We start from the raw sequence: 21,895 nt of genomic DNA, 5'->3' as shown, positions 1-21,895 counted from the left end.
ATCCTTGGCCCCCCTCCCACCCCCGTTCCCTCTGTTAAAACTCTGGGCATCAAGGTCAGACAGGACCTGTCCATGCATGGCCAGGTCAGTGCCGTGGTGTCCTCCTGTTTTCTTTCCCTCCGAATGATCCGGAAAATCTCTCGTTTTTTTTCTCTCGACTCCCTTAAAATTATTATTTCCGCCCTTATCACTTCCCGCCTCGATTATGGCAATAGCTTGTTCGCTGGCATCCCTGCCTATGAAACCCGCCGCTTACAAGCTATCCAGAACCAGGCCGCCCGTCTCATCTTTCATTTGCCCAAAACCCATCACATCACTCCCGTCCTCAAATCCCTTCACTGGTTGCCCATCTTGCAGAGATCTCTGTTTAAACTAGGGTGCCTTGTTTACCGGGCCCTTGATCACTCTGCACCGGCTTTCATTAATTCTTTGATTTCCCGTCACACCCCTGCCCGCACTCTCCGTTCATCATCTTCTGCCCTCCTCACTGTTCCCCGCTTTCACAAATCTCGCACTGGTGGAACCCGTTTCTCTGTTCTTGCCCCCCGGTTCTGGAACTCCCTTCCTCTTTCTATGCGTTCGATCCCTATTTTTTCTCATTTCCGTAAAGCGCTGAAAACTTTTCTGTTTGCCCTGGCCTACCCCTGCTAAACCTCCTGGCCCTGTCTGTTCGGTTCTTCAGAGCTCCCAGCGCCAGGAAGCCGTTTGGCCATCGTGCGCTCTATAAATATTTTTTCATTCATTCATTCATTTGTCTGAAATATACTATACAATGAGAGGCCATACCATACCATACAATGACAGTCCGTACCATACCCACAATGACAACCTGTACCATACCAAGATATGCCATACCATTCCATTCCATACAATATTATACAATACAGTGACAGGCCGTACCATCCGTACTTATCTCTACAATGACAGACCATACCATCCTATACTATACAATGACAAGCCAGAACCATACCATACAATGACAGGCCATACCATAACATACTATACTATATGACAAGCCATACCGTAACCATACTATGCCATAAAATGGCTGGTCATACCACACCACACAATACTAAGCTCTACAATGACAGACCATACCATACATACTATACTATGACAGGCCATACCACACAATACTATACAATGGCAGGCCATAGCATACCAAACTAAACTCCATAATGCTATACCATAGCAAATCATAACATACCATACTATATAATGACAGCCCATTCCATACTATACAATTTACCATACCATACTATAAAAAGACAGGCCATACCATACTATTCTATACAATGATATCCATACCATACAAAGACAGGCCATACCATACCATACAATCATAAGCCATATAGAACATACTATACTATATAATGACAGGCCATACCTTACCACACTAAACTCTAAAATGACAGATCATATAAGCATACCATACTATACTATACAATGATAGGAAGTACCATACCATACTATACTATATTATATTATACAAATGATAGGCCATACTATATTATACAATGACAGACCATACCATACTATACAAAGCCAGGTCATACCATACTATACAATGATAGGCCATACCATAATCTATGTCAGGACCCGGAGGTGAGATTTAGGCGTATCTTTCTTGACTTTTAATAACCAGGGGCCAGATGTAGGAGCCCTAATACCGGTCGGAAACGGCCGATTTCGGCCGTTTCCGACCGGTATTAGGGTTTTTCAGGTGTAGGGGGCTGAAAATTACAGAATCGGTATATTTACCGATTCGGTAAAATTACCGCTTCGGTAAATTACCGAATCGGTAAATATACTGATTCTGTAATTCCAAATGTAGGTGTCACAGTTTACAGTGCCACAGGCCCTTAAGAGTCGGTATTTTACCACACAATCCTATTGTATGGTAAAATACCGAATTCAGGTGTGCATGCACACCTGTACAATGTGACACACAGACATGCCCTTAGGGCATGTATGTGTGCCACATGTCACACAAGCCTGTACTTGGGGTGCTAGACGGTGTCAAAGTGACACCCCCTGCACCCTTGCAGGATTCGGTATTTACCGAATCGGTAAATACCCAATCTTACAGATTCGGTATTCCTGAAATCAGAATTACCTACATCTGCCCCCTTCCCATTTACAGACTCTTAAATACCGAATCGGTAAAATTCGGTATTTAAGAGTCTGTAAATGTACATCTAGCCCCAGATGCCTTTCACAAGTAACGATTTTTTCAAACATAAACGACTTTTCCCAGGAGTCCTTGGGGAAGTGAGAAAAAACAGTTAATCTAATCAGGGCGTTGCAGCTTCTATAACTGTCCTCGCAGACTCTATATCCTCCTCTTTCTTCACTGGTTCAGAAGAATACAGATAAGCACCTTTCATGTTCTTGGCTCACGCAATTTGCCAATATGGTATTGCGATATTGAGAGGTTTCACTATATTCCGCCCAACACACTCACCTGTTTGTGCGCGTTTCATAACTTCTTTCATTCCCTACAGTGCGACCGCTAGAACATTCTTGTTGCCTACACGGTCGCTGTCAGCTGCCAGGCTTGTGTGCGCGGTGCGGACATCTGGCCGCCAGGGGGCCCGTATGCGTTATTTCACACTCAGCGCATCTCTACCTCCCAGCGGCAAGCGAGTCACTTTCACTGGCGGATTACAATGAAGTGCATCCAGTCACAGTAATTACTACAGGGGAGGTAGTCCTTAGGCCTCATTTATGGGGAGCTTTTGCTAACAGTACTCAAAAATAAGTAAAACGAGCCACCGCCTGGAGACGAACACCCGCAAGAGTAAGAACAGACTTATTGAGGCATTTATTTGGACATTCCCAGGCGGCAAACTACCCTCTATAACAAGCCTTTGCAATGCAATCGGTCTCGCCTTGCACCTTATATGTATTTAGCCATTAGCCTGGGTGCTGAAGCATCTACTATTCTTTAGCATGGAGGGAAAGTAAGCACCAAACTGCATGACACGCCAGGTATGGGAACACATTGAGAGAAATATTGCCTTTCAGCAGGAAATGGTATAGTCCAAAGCTCTGTTTTTAATATAAAATCAGGGCCTTCCGTGGTCATATCACTGAAAATACAAGATTTGAAAAAATATTATTGTTTACGGGTGCTCGTGGAAGACAATTTCTATGGACTTTTAGCAATTCTGGTATTTTACTGACCTCTACTGGTCGTTTTCTATCAAGGCTGTTGAACAGAAAAAAAAGTCCCTAAGCTGAAACAGACAAGTCCTAGGGCTGATCTCCAGAGCCCACAAAGTACATACACATATAAGTATATACTAAAGTATAAACAAGAGGTCTTGAATGCTCGACCTTATAAGTATTTACTAAAGTATATAAGTATATACTAAAGTATATACAGGAGGTCTCCAATGGTTGACCTAAAAAAGCCCTGGGGGAATGCGCACGCAAGCCGTGGCAGTGTGGCTGGAGCCCAGGAGTCGCACGGAGCAAGCCAGGGGTCGAAGCTTCGACCCTTGACGACCCTCAAATGACGGCCATGCCACTGAGCCATCTGCATAAAATACAGTTGGTTACCTGCATGGTACACGTGCTGTGCAGCAGGCATATTAACGCCCCACACTACTTTATTATGAGTCAAAACTGCCACTAGACAACACTCCGATCTCTCTCCAGCAGGTACATTATTCGCCAGATTTAACTTGACATTTTTATATTGCCTGAAAATTGCTGGACAGACACGAAATCTGCAGCAGGTGCTTTTAAACCCATGACATAGTTCAAAACACACCAGTGGCACATGTTCCATCGCCCTAAATCTGACTGTGCAGACTGATGAGATTTTGATATGCCTTTCCAATGATACCTATCCTTTCTTCCAGAGCATATAAAGATGTTATTGTCCAGCTCATCAGTATACTGACAATGCATGTTTAATTGGTAGGTCATTCCGAGCGCAGACTGCCCCTGCTTCTAGTCAAAAGGAGCTAGACTGGAAGAAAGGCAGCAGATAAACGTACTGCTGGGGTCTATTTGCTAAAGCATCCAGTTGTAATGGCCAAGTTCGTGCACTGGTTTTATTTGATGGATTAAAGTGTGCCCGACTATTGGTCTCTGCTGTTGCTGAGTGGGGAAATGAAAGAAATATAACTGCTCTTCACTCAGGAAGCATAGTGAAACCTGTTATTGATTGGAACTGTATTCACAATGCAGCACTCGCCTTGTCATGAACTTTTCTTCGGAAATGAAGGATGGATGCTGCGATTATATTTTTCATTTCCTGGAAGCGTTGCAGGAGTGCACTGAGAAGGGGGCTGCTCCGAGAGGGAGCCTGAAGACTGGGGCCGCGTGAACTGTAATGTCTGACAGATGACATCACTCTCCGGCTGAGGTTTTGTCATTTTACGATTTTTCAGGATAGTCACGATTCCGAAACGTACTGAGCAACATAGAAAACAGAAGAAGGTCTTCAAAGAACGTCGCTTTCAGCTGTGTGTAAATATCGTGGCCATGTTTGAGATCTGCAGAGATTAAGACAATGTCTAAAAGTATGTAAGGGAAAGAGAATTTGCGCTGTTAAAGTGAGGCCCCCCTCATTGTCTGCACTCACTTTGGAAAAAATTCTCAATTTCGGTAATTTTCCTAACACAAAGAAAGCGTTAATCATTTAATACGTAGCATATTTTAAAAGTACTACTCTCTTCTAAAATGCCAATTACAAAATATATAATGTGCTTCCAGAACCTACTAGTTATTGTACACTTGGGGCGTCTACTTAATTGTTCAATCAGCTCTGATTTATCCTTGTGCTCTGAACTGCGGCCACACATATATAATTAGGGTGTAGTGTAGCAGGACCTTAATTTAATTTGAGTAAATGTACTATGAACGGAACGAACTACACCATGATCCCATAAACAACCAGTTGGAGTGGCGACAATATGGAAGTGAAGTCCCCAAGGGCGAGAACTGAAATTGAACAAGCATTTGTAATGCAAGAGTACTAGCAATTATGCAAGACCTCTTGAATTGCAAACGGGGGTGCGGGAGTGTCGGTGGGTGGGCTGGATTAAGGCACAAACAATGGGATTGGGAGGGGCGGGAGAGAAGGCACAGACAGTGGGAGGTGTGGCAGGACACAAAGTAGTGCTCAGGAAATATGCAGTAAAGGGGCCGATGGCCATGGAAGGAGACATGGCTGTCATAAGGAGGGACTAGCAGCCTCTAAACCAATCAGAAGGCAGCATTTAGAAAGGCCAAAGCCACAAGCCAATGAAAAAGTGGGTGGTGGAGTGGGCTGGGCTTCCCTCACCTATAATGTATACTTCATGCCTCGCAAAGCGAGCAGCGCATGCGCTGCACCGCTAGGCGAGACCTAAAAGGGGGGGGGGGGATGAAAGTTCCATATTTTGCTTTCATAATCAATCTCCCGACACTGATGGGGTGTAATTGCTATTCAGGGTTCATCCCAGTCTTAATTCACCCTACTATACATTTACTCTCTCAGTATGAAGGAGGAGGAACTTAACTACCTTCCAACTGACGATCATTTCTGTCAAGTGATGGATGGCTTCATATTTAAAGCTGTCTTGCAGGTGGTAGCCCCTCCAGAGAAGTAAATCATGGCACTACAGGCGCAATGCTAGAGACCCCTCGATCAGAGGGAAGGCACTTATGGGCCCGAGCCCCATTACCTTCAGAGCAGGTAGCTACTCTTAACTCTGAGAAACGCAAACGCGCAGACGACCCAGGGGTCGATCTCAACGCCTTTGCACGTCTAAAAAAGGCGTTTATGGACTCCCAGCTCTTACAGGATCCCCAGATCCCCTTACCGACAATGAGACTGCTCTGGACACAGCAGGGGCCCCGGAGGAAGATTTGTTGGACCGAGATGACCTTCTGCACATGCGTTCAGCGGAATGGTGTCCAAGATGGCCACCTACATGGTGGGCAGGTTAAGGAAGCCCCTAGATAAGGAAGTGAGGAGTTGTGTTAAGGCGGAATGTCCAGGCCATCTTTGGAGGGGAAAGTGGCCCTCACACCTGGGATCGACGGTAAAATGGTCACCTTTCTTGCTAAATTTGTACAAGACACCAACAAGGGCACAGACAAGTCGTGGAGCACTTGCCAGGACAAACTCTCGTCCACACTTCACCTCTATAAGAGAGAACACTAAGTATTCCTGAAGGGAAGCGCCTGTAGGATTAGGTGAGGTGGGCAGGGAAGTAGTGAGAGAAAAAAATACTTGAATAATGTGCCACCCAATCATCTTCACCTACATTGCTGTCTCTAGTAGGACCACTTTGAGTATTAAAGTAGGGCACGTTTATTATCTCCCAAAACTTTATTTCCCTTTACTGAGGCAAGCTCTAATCGGGCCCAGATCTCCTCCCTCATTGTCCCCTCCCTAGATCTTCTTGCCAATTTATACCAGTGAGGCAATTTGCGTCGCACCTCTAAGTTATGTTCTTAGTGCTTTTACCAGGGCCTTCCACGACTTTGATCAGGCAGAGCAAGACCAGCCCTTAGCCCTGTGGGATTTTTCTTACTTATACCATGTTGGCGCCCTTTTTGTCTCTTCTAATAGTTCATTGAAACCTAATAACATTACGCAGGGGGAAATATTTAAATCCAAACAGTTTTCAGTGCCATCAAGAGAGTTACTAACAGTTTCAAAGAGGAGTTTAGGTTTGTCAATTTGAGCCCACTTTAATTGATAACCATTCCTACTTGCTAATACTGGAGGACCTATTTCCCATTGAGTGGCCACTTCTCTGTGGGTGGATCGTAACTCGCAAGATAAAATAGCATGATCACTGAAGGTCGTAAATTGGGCATCAACACGATACAGCTATTAATAAGGGGATTTGACACCAGGATAAAATCTATAGTTGTTTCATGATCATTTAGTTAAAAGGTTTTTAATAGGGAATCCGGGGAGGAGGAGTGCTTATTCACAATCACCATGACCCTGGCCGAGAGGGTCCTATTAAGCCGGTTACCATAAATAGAATGAGAAAAGTGATCTAACGTTTTAATCATAAGGTCCTCCAGGCCACATACACTCTCTAGGTTAAACTAACAAGGATGGATATTAAAATCTCCCAACCAGATGATGTGTATGGGTTCTTTTATATTTTTTTGTCTTTAATACCTCCTCCAGTTCCCCGTTTACCTCATCTACGGCTAGGTGCATATTAGGCTCAAAGTTATTATTGTAGAAGTTTATTAAAAGCCAAGAACCTTGGTTAGCCAACTCGAGGGTAAGAATGTGACAAAGCTGGCTCTTTTCTACGAACTTCTTTGGTTTCAAGGCCGACGTATTTGGGATTAGTGTTAACAGACCACCCCTTCGACCTCCCTAAGAGCGACGAAATCGCCTTTGTTTGAAAAGAACGGTAACCGTTTACAAAAATAAGATCTGTTGCCCAGGTTTCCTGCAGGGAGATTAAGTCATATTCCGCCAGATTTTTTCCCATTGTTTATCACCCAGTTTGTTAGTTATGCCCGCCACATTCCAAGATGCTAAGACTATTGTGCTGGCCTGCCCTACCCCCCGTTCACCAGTCCTAGGAAGTTCTTGGGTATCAGGCAGTAAGACGCCCAATGAGATAGGCCCCTCAGGTGACCGTAAAAGAAGTCAGTCACAGAGATCCATGCATGAAAGAGGGGCAAATCTATTCACAAGGGGTAAACCTGGGTTAATCTACCAACAAGACTACGTTTTCTCAATAAGCTGGCAAGGTAAGTTTACTGAAACAGCGCATGCTAAAATGTTGGTTGTTTCTCAGCTTTGTACTGCTACACCGACAGAGAGAATATGATGGAGCTAACATGTATTAATTGGATAAACAAGTTACTTACCTTTGGACACCCTATCTGGTAGAGAGTCTATCTAGCCTAAGATTCCTTACCTTAGAATTATCCACAGGGGTCAGACTGGATATAGAAAATGTTTGTGAGGGGTACCCCTACGTGCCGTTAGGCGGCGCGTTCAGCTACACATGATGCTGACGGTGTCGTCTGTGACAGAAGTGATGTGCGCTGTGCCTTTTTTGCACCACCCCAGTGCACATGTGTCCATTTGTTTTCGTGACTTTCCACATCAGGTTCGCGGAGCCACGAAGAATACGGACCACTGGTGTTGAAAGCTGAGGCCCAGAGGAGGAACAGCCCTGACCCCAGAAATCTGTTTGCAGAGCGGTGATGAAGGATGGGTCAGTAAGGAATCTGCGGCTAGACAGAGTCTCTACCAGAAAAACCGTTACCTAAGATAACTAACTTGTTCATCTGATAGAGACTTCTAGCTGAAGATTCTTTAACTTAGAATAAGCACCCGAGCAAAACCTCCCGGGAGGTGGGTCTGCAGAACAAATTCACACTAGGAAGTTCTGCAGGACAGAAGGGGCAAAAAGCTAATGCCTTGAATGTCCAGGCAGTAGTACTTGGTGAACGTGTGCAGAGAAACCAGCGTTGCTGCCTGAAAATGATCTAAGACCAGAACTCTATGTGCTAATGCAGTGGTCGCAGCCTTAGCTCTGTTGGAATGAGCACACAAACGCTGAGCGGTTGCCTCTTGGCCAGTGTGTAGCATATTTTAAAATAGAGGACGATAGTCTGTTTTTGCACAGTCTTTCCCCTTCTTGGATCCGACATCATCCACGTAGAGCTGGCAGTCAAGGTAGAAGAACAACATTCTTTTTGGGTCCAGTCAATGGCATTGCTCCTCTTCCTTAGAGGGAAATGGCACAGCATGAAAGGTAGGCAGGGTGATGGACAGGCCAACATGAAAGGGAGTGACAACTTTCAGGAGAAAGGAAGCTCTAGTGTGAAGAACCAAATTGTCATGACAGAAGGTTAGGTATGGAGGCTTAGATGACAAAGCCTTAAGCTCTCTAACCCTCCAGGCAGGAAGGCTGTCTTGATGGTAATGACCCTGAGGACAGTTATGTAGTGGCTCAAAGGGGGTGTCATCAGAAATGTAAGTACACTCACTGAGGCATGATAAACTGCGAAGGTGGAAGCATATGAGACCTTTAAAAAAACTATCTGCAATAGGGGACTTGAACAGGAATGGCTGATCTGGCAACAGCAGAAAGGCTGAAATGGCAGAAACATAGCCCTTTAAGATGACCAAAGCAGACTCCTGTTGGGCAAGAGAAAGAATAAACAGGATGGCCTGAGGAAAGGGAACAGAAAGACGGTCAACTTGCTTTTCTGCACAACATGGCACAAACTTGCCCCAGCGGGAGAAGTATACCGTCTTGGTGGAAGAACGCCTGGCTGCCAAGACACCATTGCAGACTTTGGTGGAAGGGTGAAAGCTGTGAACTGCCACCGCTCAATCTCCACACATGAAGGCAGGGCACTGATGGGTTTGGGTAGAGAACTCTCCCCTGCTGCTGAGACAGAAGACCCTCCCGAAGAGGCAGCCTGATCGGAGGATCGATGACCATGCTCAACAGCTCGGGATACCCAACTCTCCGAGCCCAGAGCAGAGTCAGAAGGATGACTTGGGCCCGGTCGTTCCTGATCTTCTGGAGAACTCTGGGAGAACTCTGGGCAAGAGTGGTATGGGTTGAAAGGTGTACAGGAGGTCTGAGCTCCACTCGAGACTAAAAGAGTCGCCTTGGAAACTCCAATGCTAAAAGTGCTGACATTTCGAATTCTCAAGGGTGGTGAACAGATCTAACAAAGGCTCTCCCCACTGCCGAAAGAGACCTTGCACCACCTCTGATTGGAGATGTCATTCGAGATCCACTAGGCATCTTCGGCTGAGTTTGTCTGCCCTGGCATTCAGAGAGCCTGCCAGGTGTTGAACCAATCAGAGATATACCCTATGTTCCAACCATGTACGGAGTCGCAGGGTCTGTTGACAAAGGGTTCATGACCTCACTCAGCCCTGTTTGTTGCAGTACCACATGGCGGTGGTTTTGTCAATGAATACCTGCACTAACCTTTCCTTGATGGAGAGTGGAAAGGCTTTCAATGCCAGACGGGGGTTCAGAGCTCCAGTAGGTTGATGTAAAGTCCAGAATCTGATAAAGATCAGAGGCCTCTGATCTCCACCTCTCCCAGATGACCCCCTTTCCCAGGAGTGAAGCATCTAACACCAATGTAAGATCTGGTTGGGGAAGGGAGAGGGGTCTGCCACTGACCCAATCACGGTTTTGCAGTTCGCTCCGCGATCTGGACCATGTCGGAAATAGTTCCCTGATGCTGTGCCCACTGGAACTTCTGGTCGCACTGCACTGCAGAGCCTGCATATGCCAGCAGGCATGTGCCACATGCAGGATGCAGGAGACCATGAGGCTGGTAAACATGACACCTGAACTAAAACCATCGCCATCCCCTTGGTGAACACCCAAGGGGTGCTGGTAAGGCCAAAAGGGAGTCCGATGAACTGAAAGTGCTTGTGGCACACCGTGAACCGTAGGTAACGTCTGTGTGCAGGCAGGACGGGCATGTGAAAATATGCATCCTGCAAGTACAACGCTACCATTCAGTCTCCCGGATCCAGGGCAGGCAGGACTTGAGAGAGCTTGAGCATTTTGAATTTCTCCTTTTTGAGGAAGAAATTGAGAGGTTGCAAGTCTGGGATATGACGAAGGCCTCCATCCTTTTTGGGCACCAGAAAGTAGCAAGGATAGCAACCATGACCTACTTCTGGTGTTGACACCCACTCTGTAGCTCCCTTGGCCAAGAGAACCACTACTTCCTGTCGGAGTAAGGAGAATTGGTCCTTCATCAGCCTATCGCAAGTGGGTGGCATGGGTAGAGTGGTAGTCACGAAGGGGAGAGAGTAGCCCCTTCGGACATTGTGGAGAATCCAATGGTCTGACATAATCGACCTTCAGTGGTGCAGGAGAATCCATATCCTGCCTCCCACTGAATGCCCATTATGGGTGGAGGGTGAACTAAAGAAGTTTGGAGGCTGTGGCTGCTGGAGGGGGTGGTGGACTGGCCTGACCTATGGCTGCCCAACCCACAAGGTCTGGGGGTGTATTTGGCCCCAAGGAGATTGGGAAGCTTACATGCCGTGGTGACAGGGCAGGTAAAGACACGGCTTGAAGACCCTTCTGTGGCCGCAAAAGGCAGACTGCGGTTGGCGAGGGGCCATGGGAAGGCCCAGGGACCTGGCTATAGCTCTTCTATCCTTGTAGCGCACCAGTGCTGAGTCCACCTTGTCTCCAAAGAGACAAGAGTCATCAAAGGGCATGTCCATAAGCGATACTGGACATCCCCTGAAATGGCAGGCATCCACCGAGGGCAAGCTAAGCTCCAGTACCTCGGTCATCCTTCTCACCACCATAGCAAAAGAAGCTCCCTCCTCTATTGCCACAGTAGGAGGAGAGACTATACCAGTATCTGGAGAGGTGTCCAGTCCACTGGCGTCCGCCAAGTCCTCACATCAGTCCATGTTGGGGTCAAGGTGCTGGAATTTCTCAGGGTCCGGTAGCCCCTCCCAATCTTCCCCAAGTCCTAGTCCATTGGAATAGGCCTCAGGCTTCATTCTGGAGGGCAAGGCTTAATTGGGCGGCGGACGATAGCCCTCTGGCTCACTGTCAGAATCGGTCACGAGAATTAGTAGAGTTATCATCAGGACTGGAGTACCGGAATATTGAAGTGGTACGACTGGCAGGGTCCGGATCCATCCATGATCCAAGGGTCTAACTGGCACCGGGGGGCAAAGCCGCCGTCTGAGAATCAGTAGGGGCCACTCCTGAACCTACGGGGCCTGAAGGTGCACCAGTGGGGACAGGCCAACCAAATATGAGGTGCATGACCTCATAAAATTTGCAGAGTTAGGCAGGGGTCGCTCTGTCTCCCGGAAACTCGGGGAGGAGCGGAGTGCAGGATCAACGGCGCCGCCAGCCCTTGAATGATGACGCTCACTCGACAAATGGGGTGAATTTGAAGACCTCTTCCACTTCTTACTCTTTTTTTTCTTCAGGGACTTAACCGAACACCCAGACAAATTCGACTGCAACAAAGATCGATGACTTCGCAACCAATCCCAGAACCTCCTCTCAACCTGGATCGGGACAGCCACCGCACCGCACATAGAGTGGCAAGAATCTTGAAGAACCAATTCCCTCAAGTCCTTGGTGTGTATGGAGCGGCAGTGGACGCAGGTGTTTGCGTCGTGGCATGCTCAGGGCACCAGAGGCAAACAATTTGTGGGTCCATCACCGACATCTGTCAGTGACAGGCACCGCAGGGCTTGAATCCAGCTTTTCTACTGGAAATCACTACCACACCAGCAGAAAAATCTCAAAAACTTCGTCAAAAAGTCAAAAAAGGTCTGTCAAAAAATGACTGAGGTAGTTTTCTCCGGTTCTGCACTGACTGGTGCTGAAAAAAAAAAGAACTGACACAAGTGCGCTGGAATGGCGCCTATGCAGGCATTGCGCACGTCACTTCTGGCACAGACAATGCCGATGACACCATGTAGAGCCGAATTACACCACCTACCGGTGTGCAGAGGTACTGATTAAAAAAGTTTTCCAGATCCATTAAGACCACTGGGGATAATTATAAGGTAAGGAACCTGCGGCTAGACGTCTTTATCAGATTAGAACATATATCCTTGAGCTTAATCTTTAAGATCGCACAGGAAGACGCTTCTCTTAGATCTACTGTAAGGCATATCCATGTACCGTATTCAAGAAGGTACTATGTGATTTCTTTGAAAGTAGATCTGCTATTTCAAGACTTTGACGTTTATTAAAATTAACAATTGACTAATGGCAGTCACTGCAAATCAGATCCCAGAGTGAAAATATAGGCATGAATAAATTCATGTTAGAAAATAAGTAGATAACTAATGTCTAAATCTCAACAGCTAGTCTAAAAAGTAATACTACCTGTGATTGCGGAGGTAGGGAACAACATAATGCATAATATTAACAAGCAGTGGGATAACCTTCTCCTTTTCATCACTGTAGAACACCATATCCAAAAGATGAGCTAAAACCTGTAACACAAAGAAAAAAACGGTGCTATAATCAAAGGCAAACATAATCTATTATTAGTTGAGCATTTTAGCTCATACACTTGTACAAACTAGTAAGGTTATCATAACCAAACCTTAATTAGTGCAATTTGCTTAACTGTTCAAAAATATAAGAAACTATTTATTGCAAACAAAACACAAGTAACATTTTCAATTTCTTAATGAATGTGCAGCATAAATTCACCTCAGACATACATAAATCAAGTCAGTAGGGGATCAAAGTTAATATTACAGCTGCTGGAAAACGTAATGCAGCTAATTACATTTCACAGTCCATGATCCTACTAATAGACAGCATTGTAGAATCCGATTCACAAGACATTTGTAGGTTTCCTTGTATACTATATGTCCTGACCTCTATTTAGAATATGTGCACACATAATTCCTTGAAGCTGAAAAACACTACTGGATCATTATGAAGATAACTAGAAAACCTTCAGGTATTGCATTGTTTCCTGAAGCTAGAGATTAGTGATACACAGATTTTACAAGGAAAACGTCAGACACAAGTAATTTAGAACCCTGTATGTTGTTGATGGAACCCTTAACAGAGGAACCACCAAAATAGTCTGAAATGTTAGTTAGACTGCAACAAGCTATCAGTGGAATGATCAGACATTGTAGCCCCCATATATTTTCTTGCCCTAAGAATCAGGTGGGCCATTACATGTTGAAAGGTAAAAGGTCTCAATAGAATACTGAGAATGGAAATACAAGGAATTGTGGGACATTTCAATAATCTAGGCATCAGCCTACTAGAGCCGATATGGCATTCCTTCACGCAGATGAGAATCTTTTCCAGTGACTGGGCAGCTGGGTCCAGTTGAAAATAATTTCTGACGGAACAAGTACGGTTGTTTGCCCTAGTGGGAAGTATTTTTCAAAGGTTGTCTGGAACATGATAATTAGGAACCTCAGTTTGATGGAGGTGGCTAGTGTGATTACTTTAGTAAGGTGTTTCTGGAGGCTGTTCCTGTGCTGGGTGGTATGGTTGGTAACTGTGAGAAGTTGGCATGGCATATGCTGTCCACCATTGTAGTGGGCACCTTGCACCAGTCTAAACGACCCTTATTGATGGTAGGTTAAAGACAACCTTTGTAGAAAGCTATCCTAGTGTTAGCTGTGGAGAGCAGCCTTCAGGCTAAGTCTTGGAGGAATGCAAAGCAGCTTGTTTCACCAGTCTATAATCTTGTGAATGACCAAATGAAAGGAGAACCACATCAGGTATATATATAAAACATATGTATTTATTCTAAACACATCCCGTCTAGTCTCTTTATGAGGCTAGAGGCAAAAGCACATTCAGTAAACTTAGTAGCAGACAGTAAATTAGCACAATATACAGTTGAGCCCTAGGGGCGTACCAAACCATATATTAAGAAAGCGGTATAAGAACCACGACTTGACTAGACACAAGGCCTAGAGCCTGTAGAATCGCTGGGACCACAAGGAACAACCCAAGGTAGTGACACAGGGGACAGGGGACGCGTGCATTGTGAGAAAACAGCCACGAGACGCCGTTAGCTTCTATGGGGAAAGTCGTGGTTGGAAATTTAAAGATTAAGGACACTGAGAAGAGAACTTTGAGCAAACCCCTTTAGACTTAAGGGGTTCTAGGGCTAACAGCCACGGGAGCACCGGAGTACTTGAGTTACCTCACCCAGGGATGCTGGGTGCATAGGTGTCTTTTGGTGTCTGGTTTCGTCGTCGTTTTCAATGGAGATCTGCTTCAAAGCGCTGCTGCTGTCCAAGTGGAAAGTGTCCAGTGTGATCCAAGCCTGGATCGAGGATGAGAAGAACCTGAAAGCATAGGGGACAGAGTCTGGGTCACTTGCCAGTGACCAGGGGCACGACAGTCGAATGCCCACCGATATCGGGTGATTTCAGGTGAAAGAGGTGAAGCTTGACTCTTGAGCCACGAGGACCAGGAGGCGTCGACGAGGACCAGGATCTGGAATCGAGCTGTCCCAAGAAGGATGTCGAGTGCTGCGTTGTTGGTGCCTGGATTGGACCCAACAAACCTTGGCAACAGCAAACCCACGCAGGAAACAAAAATGCTTTGTAGTGGACCAGCAAGGTCAGAGGGACTCACCACGCGGTGGAGAGTCAAGGCACGTCTGGAGCAACCAGGGAAGCCCAAGGAAAATCAGAGTTGCCTTTGTAGGGTCCCACCAGCCAACGGACCAGGGATCGCGAAGGAGCCTCGAGCGGAAATGCAAGAAGCGAGCTCACGGAACACTCGTGGAGTGTAGGCCCACAATCTTTGGTGCAGATGGTGCTCGGGGCTTGGGCTACAAGTAACCCAAAGCACAACTTCAAGGGATGTCGAGTAGTCAATGCACTAGCAAGTGTGCACAGTGTACAGGGGTTCCGGTTCCTCGTGAGGGCTGCGGGTCTCAGCTGTAATGGAGACTCGGGTCGGCCTCTGAGAAGTGTGGAAATCCTCTTCCTGTGTTGCAAATACTTTGGAGTCCGGCGGGAGCTTCGGAAATGCAGACCGGCAAGATGCTTCGTTGGTGCCTGCCAAGCAGGGGAGTCACTCCTTGACCCCAAGGGAGATTCTTCCGTACTCTAGTTTTTAGTAGAGCGTCGAAGTTCCAGGATTCAGTTTCAGAGTTTCCTCCAGGTGTAATCTAAAGTCCTGTTGCCAGGGGTTCCTTACTTATACCTAAGAAAGGGGTTGGACATACTCTGGGGACCCACTTATGGGAGGGTCTGGATAGAGGGGTGGGTACACCCATTTCCTTTGTCCAGTTTCGAGCCAGAGCAAGGGCTGGTAGCCCCTGCAACCGGTTTGAACTGGGCTATGAACAGGGACACCAAATGTGCCCCCAGTGCAGACCCACCGAGCCCTAATCCACTAAGGCCTGTCTGGGAGGTGGTTACACCTCCCTGTGACAGGAAACCTATTGTCCAGGCCTCCCCTGGCGGAGTTTCGCTCAGCACCAGGAGGCTAGACTCGTGTCTGTGGCTGCAGCATCCATTTTGTGATGCTAGGGTTCTTTTAAACTGTTACCGGGCAGACCGGTGTGTACATGTCTCTCCCTCTAGAAGACTGGAATTCTACCCCCGCCGACAGGACTGGCGGGTGGTAGGATTCCAAAGTGTTTGACACCAAACACAACATGTTTCCATGCAACCATTTCGAAGTTAGCATTTACAGCGAAGTTATAATGCACTTAAGAGTATATGGTCTGGCTACATCACAGAACAGCCCTAGAGAATAGATTCCGAAGGCTGAAGAGGGGCCCTGCTCATGCATGAGCACCCTCTCACACGAAACCAAGCACCCTGCCTTCAGGATTGATAAGGCCTGCCATAGGGGTGACTGATAGTTTCTATGTGCAGTGATTTAAGGTAGATATCGGTAACCTATATCTTAGTAAGGGCTGCATGCACCACCTTACCCAGGCTGCAGTAGCAGTCTTGGGGTGTCCTTTCTGAAGGTTTCCCAGGGGTGGCATAGTACATGCTGCAGTCCCTGGTAGGCCTATGGGGTACCTATGCCCTTAGTACCTAGTGTACCATATACTAGGGACTCACAAGGGTACCCCAGTACCCAAACTGGAGTGTAACTATAGTACATGCAATCAATTTAGAGAGGAAGCAGCTAGGCTGGGGTCCTGGATAGCAGGGCCCCAGCCAGATTAAAGTCGAAAAACAGTGAAACACCAGCAAAAAGTGGGGGTAACCATAGTAAGCAGATCCTACTTTCCTACAGTAACCACATCTGTAGTATGGGAAACCTCTTCCCCTTCCTGCACAAAAGGGCACCTGCTGTCTTCACTGCAGTATTTCAAGGGAGCGGTGATGGTGTCAGATTGAAAACATCATCCACATTGTTTCTGAAGAGGTGTCACCATCGAAAAGCATGACTAGGACACAAGGCTGCACCTTCAGCCCGAAGGAAGTTAAATTCAGAATCCTTAGTCTCCTTAAAACTACTGCTCCTGCCATTTGCCTAAATGTATTGGTGGCTCTGTCTATGGCCCGCGAATCACAACAACTTATGCTTACTCCCCTTCATGCAGACTCCTCTCCTTACTTGTCTTCCAAACCAAGTCCAAGGTCTGGGGCCATGTATACTCACGTCTGGGAGCCATAGTAGCTGACTACAGCCAGAGAACTGCGGTAGTTCTACTAGAGGATGTAGCCAGGGTGTAGAGTCTCTTGACAACGTTGTTCATCTTCCTAGTTTCTCTATCTGGCAGGGCTGTACATGGGAAAAACAGGTTTCTTGCAGCTTGCATTACCACAGTCATCCTTAGCCCCAAAGCCTCTATTTAATTCTAAAAGGAACGGTTGATGGACAGAATGCAGAACAATGTCATACATTCACCCCAGTACAGAGATATGAGCCTAAATCCATTGTTTTATGCTCACCATGCCATTTCAGTTTGGACCCAGCCATATGCAAATCACTCTTGACCCTGCGCCCAATGGGAACAGTACAGCCCGAACTGCCAGGCCAGGTCCTCCCTGGACTGGAAACAAGCATTCTAGGACCGGTTTCAGGCTTTCAGTCCTCATCAGCCAGGGGCATAAAGAGCACGGGACCTACGTCTGGGCATACCCGCCCCACTTGGGGGTGACAAATGCAAAAATAACAATTAATGGACAGAATGCAGAACAATGTCATACATTCACCCCAGTACAGAGATCTGGGCCTTAATTCATAGTTATTTTGCTCACCATGCCATTCCAGTTTGGACCCAGCCATATGCAAATCAGTCTTGACCCTGCACCCAATGGGAACAGTCCAGCCCGAACTGCCAAGCCAGGTCCTCCCTGGACTAGAAACAAGCATCGTAGGACCGGTTTCAGGCTTTCAGCCCTTACCAGCGAGGATAGCTTGCCTCCAGTGGCATGGAGAGCACCGGACCAAAGTCTGAGCATACCCATTCCACTAGGGGTGACAAATGCAAAAAGAACAATTGATGGACAGAATGCAGAACAATGTCATACATTCACCTCAGTACAGAGATCTGGGCCGAAATCCATAGTTTTTTTTGCTTGCCATTCCAGTTTGGACCCAGCCATATGCAAATCAGTCTTGACCCTGCCCCCAATGGGAACAGTCCAGCCCTTACTGCCAGGCCAGGTCCTCCCTAGACTGGAAACAAGCATCCTAGGACCGATTTACGACTTTCAGCCCTCAACAGCCAGGATAGCTCGACTCCAGTGGCATGGAGAGCACGGAACCCACTTCTGGGCATACCTGTCCCACTTGGGTTAACAAATGCAAAAAGAACAATTGATGGACAGAATGCAGAACAAAGTCATACATCCAACCCAGTAAAAAAATCTGGGCCTAAATCCATCGTTTTTCTGCTCACCCTGCCACTCCAGTTTGGACCCAGCCATATGCAAATCAGTCTTGACCCTGCGCCCAATGGGCACAGTCCAGCCCGAACTACCAGGCCAGGTCCTGCCTGGACTGGAAACAAGCATCCTAGGACCGGTTTCAGGCTTTCAGCCCTCATCAGCCAGGATAGCTTGACTCCAGTGGCATGGAGAGCACGGGACCCACGTCTGGGCATACCAGTCCCATGCGGGGTGGCAAATGCAAAAAGGAACAATTGATGGACAGAGTGGGAAGGGTATGCCCAGGCGTGGGTCCCGTGCTCACTACACCACTGGATTCAAGCTAGCCTGGCGGATGAAGGGTGATGCCCTGAAACCTGTCCAAGGATGCTTGTTTCCGGTCCAGGGAAGACCTGGCTTGGCAGTTCGGGCTGGACTGTTCCCATAAGGAACAGGGTCAAGACTGATTTACATATGGCTGAGACCAAACTGGGGTGGTGTGATGAGCAAAAGAATGATAGATTAAACCCAGATCCTTGTGGCTGGGGGTGAATGTTTGCATTGTCTAGCATTCTTTCCATCAATTGTTTCTTCTGCATATATCGCCCTAAGTGGGAAGGGTGAGCCCAGACGTGGGTCCTGTGCTCACTACACCACTGGATTCAAGCTAGCCTGGCTGATGAAGGGTGATGCCCTGAAACCGGTCCCAGGATCCTTGTTTTCGGTCCCGGGAAGACCTGGCTTGGCAGTTCGGGCTGGACTGTTCCCACAAGGAACAGGGTCAAGACTGATTTGCATATGGCTGGATCCAAACTGGGGTGGTGTGGTGAACAAAAGAATGATGGATTAAACCCAGATCCTTGTGACTGGGGGTGAATGGTTCCATTGTCCAACATTCCGTCCATCAATTGTTTCTTTTGCATCTATTTAATTCTAGGCAGATTTATCTTTTTCCTTTTGATAAAAGAATTAAAAAAAAAAACATTTTTCTCCATTGGCTACATCATGTGAAGGCACAAAATCTGTTTGACTTCTCAGGTAGGTTTAAAGCCCCATCAAGGCACTAAGGCTGTTCTTGTCTCAGTTATGGATGGCCTTTGAGCCAATTCAGATTTCGGCATCATCAGTGCTCTTGCATTATTTAATCTGTCAGCAGCATTTGACATATGTAACCACAAATTCCTGCAGGATCAACTCCTCATCATTAACCTCGCAGGAGCTGTTCTAAATTGTTTCATTTCTTTCCTGCAAAACTGGCTGCCTCTTTTGCTTCAATGTATTGTTTGTTTTGCTCCACTGTGTCGCTCTGCATTTTTCATATCTGTGTTGAGCCTATTGCATGACTCCTCTGGTGCTCCAGTTGCCACATTTGCATGTACTTTGATAACACCAGAGATCTAAATGACAATGCGAATTTATTTTAACTGTATATGATGGAGGTTTAGGATTGACTGAGCAGTGCTTGCCCTAAGCAGAGTTCCAATAAACAGAGGTGAGTATGGTGGTGGCAGAGAGGACCTCGGGACACCCCCACCCCTCAAAATGTCCCGGCCGCATTCAACATCTGAGCGCCGGGTTAGAATTGCCACTTGACCCAGATCCTGCCGTTGTTGCTTCAGCTTGTTTTTACATCTTAGTCTTACACCTTCTGCGGGTGGCAGAATCTCTGCCTTTTAGTCTATATGGTAAATCATTTCAGCTGCTCAGTGGATACTGGAGCTATGGTCAGAAGGTGAAATATCTCGAAAGAAAGGTGCATTTTCCACCATGGAAGACCACTCATTATCAATGGCAGCCTTTTCAGTTAAAGATACTGGCCATGTGTCACAAAGAAGCCCTAGAGCCCCTGCCCCAGTACCAATGATGGAATGGATTCTATTTCAGGATTCTCATGATAAAGACAGGATATTTGTCAGCAAAACAAATACCTGAAAAAACAGACAATCAAAATGATAACTATACAGGAGGGGATTTGTTATATTAAAAAAGGGGAACTCATGACTTTTAGACCTCCAGGGCACCTATTTCCATTAAACCATTCATCAAAGTCATGGCAGGTACCTCAGATTCGAGGTAGCCAGATGCCACTATCAATTCAAAGTGCTATACTTTGGCCTCATGTTGGCGCCAAGGATATTCACAAAGTGCCTGCCCCAGTCGAAGCATTCCTTTGGCACCAAAGTCGTCCGTTCTCCCTGAACCTCGATGATTGGCTGGTAAAGGGAGATTCTTGGGAAGTGAAGGCAGATTCATGCAGTACTGCACAAAACCTTTCTTGAAAATAGGTATTTTGCTCAACGTGGCCAAGTCTCATCTTCAACTCAAGAACAACATACAATTCCTTGGCCCGGTCTTGAAAACTAAAGCGGTCGAAGCCTGTGATCGGGAAGGAGGGAGGGTCGCATGTGAATCTATGAAACCTACCAATCCTGGAGAACTGTATTTACAGGTAAGTAGCTTATTTCTTTCATCCTGAATACCACTTGAGCAGTCTGTGTTGAATGTACTATAGCTATCAGGGATGGCTTCTGCAACTGTGTAGGTAGGGACATCCTTAAGCACGTTCATTGAAACAGAAAATATTATTGCAGATAACACCACAAGCCCCTGATTACTGCTTGGAATAGTAAGCACTGTCCTCTCTAATCCCTTTGGGGGCAGCACTTCTGACAGTCTGCTCGGGTCTCTCAGTGCATTATTATTTTCCATGAGTATCTGGCCAGTATGGCATATCTGGTTCAACAACACATACTGGCTGGCATGCTGTGATTTCCAACAGCATGTCATGCCAATCCTTCTATCCTGGGATTGAAGTACTCCCCTGCTAGATTTTTCAAAAGGAAGCAATAGCTCTCTGGTAGAGCCAAAGCACACAAAAGAACTTTTAAAGTATTGTATTGCTCATGGAAGCAAATCTCGCTTTTCAGTATTCTATTATAACACAGAACCAGTGATGAAGAAGTGACTTACTTTTGGTAACGCTGTTTCTGGTTGATACTCTATTTAACTACAGATTCCTCACCTTTACAATATTCCCCAGGCTGGATCCGGACGATTTCGCAGAAGTGCTCTCGCATGCCACCAAGTGGCATTGGGTGGCTCCACATTGACCTCATTCAGTCTCGTAAATGACTGAATGGAAAAGCACCTGCGTGCCTATGTCAGTTTCTTGATTGACTCTCTACCCCTCGGCCAGTGAGAATAAACAATTTCCGGTCCCAGTGTGCAGATCCCCCACTCTTCCCTACTTTTTGCAGTAAATGGCACTGATGTTGTCAGTGAGAATCTGAACCAGCTTTTCTTTGATGGACGGATGGTAGGGAGGTCTTCAGTTCAAGGCAGATGGTCTGTAACCCCAACACATTTATGTGGAGCCAGGTTTCCATCAGAGACCAGAGTTCTCCAATCTCCATCTCTCCCAGATGACTCCACCATGCCCCCCCTTGCCCTCCCAGGCCAGTGGGGAGACATTCGTCACCACCATCAGGCTCTGGGTGGGGCAGTGGGGCCTGGTGCTGGTCAGGTTGCGGTCGAGCAGTCACCACTGCAGATCTTGCGGAGGATCTTCTGAAACCTGGATGACGTCTG

The 21,895-nt window shown here is 46.7% G+C and overlaps 1 protein-coding gene across 2 annotated transcripts in view; it reads right to left on the bottom strand.

The window, feature by feature from the left end:
* Positions 1 to 21,895, bottom strand: part of DOP1A (DOP1 leucine zipper like protein A) — a 1,012,538-nt gene that overhangs the window by 187,137 nt on the left and 803,506 nt on the right. For both annotated transcript variants that reach the window (XM_078648131.1, XM_078648132.1), the window contains one exon: positions 12,855 to 12,964. In XM_078648131.1, coding sequence (XP_078504257.1) covers positions 12,855 to 12,964 — 110 coding nt within the window. The remainder of the gene's footprint in view (positions 1 to 12,854; positions 12,965 to 21,895) is intronic.

This window comes from Lissotriton helveticus, chromosome 6, assembly GCF_964261635.1.
Source record: "Lissotriton helveticus chromosome 6, aLisHel1.1, whole genome shotgun sequence".
In the NCBI taxonomy this organism is placed as follows: Eukaryota; Metazoa; Chordata; class Amphibia; order Caudata; family Salamandridae; genus Lissotriton; species Lissotriton helveticus.
The sequence above is the reverse complement of the archived record's forward strand: the minus strand, read 5'-3'. Positions and strand labels throughout refer to the sequence as shown.